The 7,035-nt window shown below is 33.0% G+C and overlaps 1 protein-coding gene across 1 annotated transcript; it reads left to right on the top strand.

Annotated features, from left to right (window-relative positions):
- The first annotated feature begins 4,240 nt into the window (after positions 1-4,240).
- LOC114370429 (NDR1/HIN1-like protein 10) lies at positions 4,241-5,286 on the top strand. The gene has a single exon (XM_028327777.1). The coding sequence runs from the start codon at positions 4,379-4,381 to the stop codon at positions 5,117-5,119; it is 741 nt and encodes a 246-aa protein (XP_028183578.1). The 5' UTR covers positions 4,241-4,378; the 3' UTR covers positions 5,120-5,286.
- Positions 5,287-7,035: the final 1,749 nt, after the last annotated feature.

Raw genomic sequence — 7,035 nt, 5'->3', positions numbered from 1 at the left:
CAGATGCTCATCTGGATCTATTGTCCCTTATATCACTCGAGGTTGAGTGGTTTCCACCCCATGGGTATGTCTTCCTCCACAATGTGGTTGACAGAAAGATGTCGACGAGTAGTCCATCCTGCTAGACAGTGCATATGGTAAAGACTTAAATCATCTGGAGTGTTGATTATGCATCGGGGGTGTAATTCCCCCTGGGTGCGCTCAAGCAAAGTGTGGGCGGAATGCTCGTCGCCTTGGGGATGTCTGACACGAGTCTCCATCTGATCATGATCAACCTTTAGTTTTCTCAACTCCTCCTTGTGGCGTCGCTCCATCTCCGCAATGCAATTTTGGAGTTGTTGTAGAGTATTTGTGTCTATCATAGCTGTCGGATGAGGATAAGAGTCTTCGAGAAGGGTCTAACGTATGAGGTCAAACCAAGTGCTAACCATGGATAAACAAGAGAGTTGATGAGGGACCGCGAGATATGTTTTACCGCGGCCCCACAATGGGCGCCACATGTTCTTACCAAAATCCGGAACTAGGACAGGTCAGTATGAACGTGGCCAAAGTAGGTTCCTAGACTTCATACGCCGGCTTAGATAAGCACCTTTGTTAGGAGAACAGGAGGGGGGGCCTGCAACACAAAGGACTCTGGTGCTCAAGTAAGAATATGAGTGAGGAGAAATAAGCAAGTATATGTGTATAAGAGCAAATGTGTATAAGCTTGAGGTGTGAGCGAATGTGTTGAGGTTTCAATGGAACTTGATATCTATAGAAGTGGAGCGTAGCTGCTGGTTTTTGTTTGTAGGGGTTGTTATAGCATTTGCAAATAATTCCAAACTTATAGATAATAACCGGGTGCTAGTAGATAATATTAGAGATAAACTATAACTTATAGATAAAAGCAAGAAGATAATTATACCTTGTAAATAATGTATGAATTTATAGATAATTAACTACATGTCAATAGATAAAGATATTTAAATATTAATAGATTAGAAATAACCTGTCAGTTAAGGAGCCCAACTGCCAAGGACCAAATGTTTGTGCTCCTATTGTAAGGTTGACGTGGAGGATTAACACATGTCTTAGAGTGTTATGTAGGATGTCACTTGTATTTTGTGGGTCATGGACTATATATATATATGGATTAAAATTTCTTATGCAATTACTTTATTTCTTAAACTATTTCTCTTTCTTTTTTTACAATAAACTACTTTTCTTAACAATAGTAGATATGTCTATTTAAATAAATACATATTTTATTATAATTTCAAACAATTTTCCAATGAACCTATAATTTTTAAGAATTTACAAGAATTAACTCTACATATTTGATATTTTATACTTTTGAATATTTTATTTTTTTATATAATTTTGGTATTTAAAAATAATTGTGTAATTCACGGTAATTTATTAATTATATAAAAAAGAAATTACTAACATTTTATAGAAACATAAGAAACATGTTATTGCGAAAGCAATAACTTGCCTCAAATGTACTTTTCTTTTTTTACCAAACGTGATTTGTGATAGAATCAGTTTTAAAGAGTCGACAATAAAAATTTAATATCAAAAGAACAAATGTATTTTCAAAAATGATATTTTTCAAAAATAAATTGTAAGAAATTTATCTTTAAAGTCAACACTTTCATATTTAGATTGGCTTTCTATTCAATCCAGAAAACAACCAACTAATTAATTTATCTTTAAAAATAATCTTATCTTATTCACTTGAAGCCTTCCTTTTCACTAGAATGAGAGTGAGTCAGTCACTATTTAAAACATCCTATATTTTTTACACTTGATATAAATAGGGGTAAAATGAGAATTTTGAAAAAATTGTCATTAAATATAAAGACGGGAAAGAGAAAGAGAACAAAAAGAGAAATACATGCAACGTGTAGCGTAACAACAAGTGAGGGAAGGAGAGTAAAAACAAAGATGTATATTCTTTTAGTAATGGAGAGGATCCAACTTCTTTTGTTAACTAAAAAAATAGTTTAAAAAAATAATACAAATAATTTTTTATATTTTTTCTTAAAGTTTTTACTTTTTTTATCTAAGCGGAGCGACTAATGCATATGCACGAGTAACTACTATATTTTTTACATTGCTTAAATAGTGATAAAATGAGAATTTTGAAAAAATTACTATTGATTGTAAAAACTGAAAAAAGAAAGAGAACAACGGAAGAAATAGATGGTACAAGGTGTACTCTCTCTCTCTCTCTCTCTCTCTCTCTCTCTCTATATATATATATATATATATATATATATATATATATATATATATATATATATATATAAGAATAGGCTGATAAAAAGTCCAAAATAGACATCCTATATTTTTGACACTTTATTTAAATAAGGGTAAAATGTGAATTTTGAAAAAATTACTATTGAATGTAAAAATTGGGAAGAGGAAGAGAACAACAGGACAAAATACATGGAATGGGATGTATCGCATATGTGTAATAGCCAGCCGGTGAGAAAATCATCTTTAACATTTGACCTCATGTGTTATGTGGAAGAGAGTAGAAATGAAGAAAATTTTTGCACTGCGTTTGGATGTAGAAATTGAATGAAGTAATTCATTTTTTTAAAGAAATTGAAATGATATACGGTAAATTTCTTAGTTTGGACAAAACATTTAAAATTCAAGCATTTTAAGGGAGTATTTTAGTTAACTTAAAACACAGAAATTCAAATTCCTTCAAAAAGAAAAGAATTTAAAATTCTCTTATGCTTCACCACATGAACCCCTCTCCCACAACCTTTTGCTCTAGTTGTCGTTTTTTGCATCACTCCGATATCGGAAAAGAGAAAAATGAGATCTGAGATCTAAGATCTCTCAAACTCTTTCCAAATTAAACACTTTGTGACCATTGTTGTTCGCCATATTCCAAATTTGAGGCATTTCTCCGACGCGCCCTTGCAAGAAGGTATGTAAGAAGTGATGGTGATGTGGTTGTGATTTGTTGGTAGGTGTGGCGGTAGATTTGTTGGTTGCGACGACCATGGAAATAGATTGGAAGTGACAGTGGTGATGAAAAAGAAGGAAACAAAAGGAAAAAAAGTAAAATAATAAATGTTTGATCGAGGTTTCTTTTTTATTTTTTTTCCCTAATTTCCTAAAGGTTGTGTTTGGTTACAAAAGAGAAAAATAAACTACCAAAGAAGATAATGTGGTGGGTAATTTGGTTCGTGTGATTTTAGACATAGTAAAGTTACAAATTTCTTTCTTAGTCATGATAAAATTAGGGATGTATGTGAGTTGATTTGAGATAGATTTGGTTAAATTCATGATTCAATCCAATTAAATTTGAATGAGTTAGTTTGAGTCAATTTTTTAAGGAAAAAATTCAAATCCAACTCAAATCAATCTTTTTGTAAATGAATTGGGTTAGATTGAATTGAGTTAACGAGTTTAAACATTTAAATTTGTATGTTGATACATTTAAAATCCAATATTTTATAACTAAATTTTTTATTAACCTTTGTCATGCTATTTTAGTGTGTTTCCAAGTTTGAGGTGTGGTTGCAGGTTACCAATTGCAACCAAGTGAGGTGTAGTGAAAAGAAGATGAGAGTTGAAATTCTAATTTCATAAGAGTTATTGAGGAGAATTGTGAGAATTGAGAAAAAAAGAGTCAATCTCACTTTTAGTTACTAAGTCTTATAATAATAGTAATTGTTTTTTATTTAAAAATATATATTATATAAATAATAATTTAATATAAATTATGGGTCAATTGATTTTGATATTAAAACCTGTGTGACTCAATCTAAAACTCAATCGATTTGAATAAGTTGGTTTGAGTTTGACACAAAAATTATCCAATCCATCTTATTTTGGTTGGTTTAGTCAATTTAGATTGACCAATAAACTTTACTTATGAACATCTCTTATTAAAATTAATTTTTTTTTCCAAAAGTTCAATTTTATAAGAAAAAATTATAGATTTTCTTTGTTTTTTTAATAAATAAAGAAAAATAAATTTTTTGGACACAAATATTATTTCTACCCTATTTTTCTTAAACCAAACAACAAAACTTATATCTTCATTTTTACTTTATTTCACCATTTTTAAATTATTTATTCTATTTTTCTGTATTCTATTTCTCTCCTTAAAGCCAACAGAACAAAAAAGTAATTTCATTTTCCGTTTGAACTTCGTGGTCTGCATCACTATCATAGTATCACCCATTCACGCTACGCACTCTTCCTCACTAATATAAACCCACTCACCACGTTTCACTGTACTCAGCACAAAGAAACTTCCCTTCAAAAAAAAAAGTTACCCTCTCTCTCTCTCTCTCTCTCTCTCTCTCTCTCTCTCTCACATTTATTAACCTCAACGTTCCCAAATTTTGAAACAAACCAGCTCGCAACAATGTCCCATCTAAACGGCGCCTACTACGGCCCCGCCGTTCCCCCGCCGAAATCCTACCACCGTCCCTCCCACGGCGGCGGCGGCGGCGGCCGCGACGGCTGCTGCTGCGGCTGCCTGAGCTGCTTCTGTGGCTGCATCTTCGACTGCATCCTCGGCCTAATCTGCAAGATCCTGACCACAGTCATCATAATCCTGGCAGTTCTCGCTTTTCTGTTCTGGTTTATCGTGCGCCCCAACGTGATCAAATTCCACGTCACAGACGCCTCCCTCACGCGCTTCGACTACACCACCAACAACACTCTCCACTATGACCTCACTCTCAACGTGTCGATCCGCAACCCGAACCGCAGGGTCGGCGTCTACTACGATCAAATCGAAGCGCTCGCGCTGTACGAGGATGTTTTGTTCGGGAACCTGACATTGGGTTCTTTCTACCAGCACCACAAGAACACCACCTTCGTGAGTCCCATTTTCAAGGGCCAGCGCGTGACTCCACTCGCCAAGGTCCAGGTTTCGGAGTTTGACAAGGAAAAGGGTTCTGGGGTTTACACCATAGATTTGAAGCTCTTCATGACGGTTCGGTTCAAGTTCTTGCTGTTCAAGAGTGGGAGTTTGAAGCCCAAGATTCGGTGTGCGTTGCACGTGCCACTGAAATCGCGTAACGCAACAACCTCTCCGGACGCTGCGTTTCAACCCACTGAGTGCGATTGGGATTACGGGAAAAAGTGGTGGATCCATTAGATTCATTATCCCGGGCTTCTTTTTTTTTTTTTTTATATTCCTTGCGAAATTTCTTGCTTTATTGTTGATTTTTGTTAGGTGGTGTATATCTTGATGACATTTGTTCCCTGATTGAAACGTTAATTTTACTTTTGATATATATGTTATGAATTTCTTTTTAATATATATATGTAGCGTTAATTTTACTTTTGATACTATGTGTAATTTTGATTTTATCTATTTTTTATTGCTTAAAATTTTGAAATTTATTTTTTTTAAATGTTCAAATTAAGTTGTTACATTAATTTTTAATGGATTTTAATGTGAAATGTGACATTTGAGTTGTGATATGAACACGCCAAAGTGATTTTGAAAGGAATAAATTTATACAATCATGATACTTTGGGTAACAAATTTGCGTATTTAACTAGAGTTTAATAAATTAATAACTATTGATATAAATGATAGTATCCTTTAATTAAGTGATCTGAATCTTTATTGAAAGAATGAACAATCCAAATCACACCGCCAAGATAGGTAAAGTTATGAAAGACACCCTGTGAATCTTTGCAAAGCCCCACCAATATAGAATGAATCTTTGGCCAAACTAATAATTTTTTTTTTGTTTATTTTTTCTCCTTAATCTACTAAAAAAATCAATGATACCAATCGTCGAGAATAGGAAGATGAATCGTGAATAGTAAAAAATAACCAAAACAATTTAGTTTCTTGGAACACCACTTTGATCATGCTTAACTGAGAGATTCGGAGCGAGAGAGAAAAGATAAGCTTGACAAAAAGTTGACTCATAGTTTTCCTTGCAACCAAAAATTCAGATGTTGTATTGTTCATCTTTAGTTCACTTGTGTTGTCCATGATGCCCAAAGGACCAAATTCATTAAAAAGAAAAAAGGAAACAAAAGCCATGGGGGCAAAACCAAACCCAAATAGGATAAAGCAAAACATAACCTAAACCTGAGAAAATATTGCCTTGTAGATTTACTTGACTTCTCACATTATTAAGGTGTACTTGACATTGAAGGTAACCTCTTCATACTATTACACTTTTGATAATAATTATGTCTTGTGTTTGGCATGGGTGTTGTTTTGCATATCTATAAATTGTGTTTCATATTCAGCCGTGAGCCTGTGAGTAAGTATCTAACTTAAGTGCAATATGTCTAGATGAAGTGGTTATGCTTAGTAGCAATGAAGTACGGATTCTCATACCAACACTGGACATTGATGTTGTGACATGCATTATATTAAGTAAGATTATTATCATTCAAAAGAAAATTTCACAAAGACAAAAATTTTGTCTCTTTAAAAAATAATCTAAAAACAAACTTATTAATATATTTAATAAAGAACCTCACCTTAAAAAGTACAAAGATAAATCATCATAATTGAAAAGATAAATAAAAAACTATTAATCTTAATCTATCTAAGTTATTCTTCTTCCTTCGTGATTATCATCATTGAAAATGACAACTTCTAATCCTGGTTCATCAAGGGATAAATTAACAACTTTAAGAATTTCATTCTTATCAAGTCATCCAAACTCATCATGTGCAATGTCCCATATTTTAATTTCTTCTTGATGATATTGTAGGGAATTTCTTGAAAGAAAACGAAGATTACTATGAACAAATACTTGATCCTCTACTGATGAGGTGTCATCTTGTTTCTTTTGATTGAATGAATGAAAGAGTAAGTACTCTAGTTTCTTTCATAGCATGATGGTGAACAAGGTTGCTCTAGTAACTTAAGATTAATCTTTTGAAGTGTTGGTGCATGAGCATCATGAACTAGCCACCAAAATTTTACCTCCATTAGACTTCTATCCCTTAAAGAGTCAATATCATCAAAATCTTTTCTTCTACTAGAAAAGTTTGCAAACTCTACTTTCACTTGCCTTCTTTCACTATTATCATCAA

This window comes from Glycine soja, chromosome 10 (assembly GCF_004193775.1).
Source record: "Glycine soja cultivar W05 chromosome 10, ASM419377v2, whole genome shotgun sequence".
NCBI classification, from domain to species: domain Eukaryota; kingdom Viridiplantae; phylum Streptophyta; class Magnoliopsida; order Fabales; family Fabaceae; genus Glycine; species Glycine soja.
The sequence above is the reverse complement of the archived record's forward strand: the minus strand, read 5'-3'. Positions and strand labels throughout refer to the sequence as shown.

Excerpts from the sequence above, each read along its gene's own strand:
- LOC114370429 (XM_028327777.1), top strand. The coding sequence starts at position 4,379 with ATGTCCCATCTAAACGGCGCCTACTACGGCCCCGCCGTTCCCCCGCCG.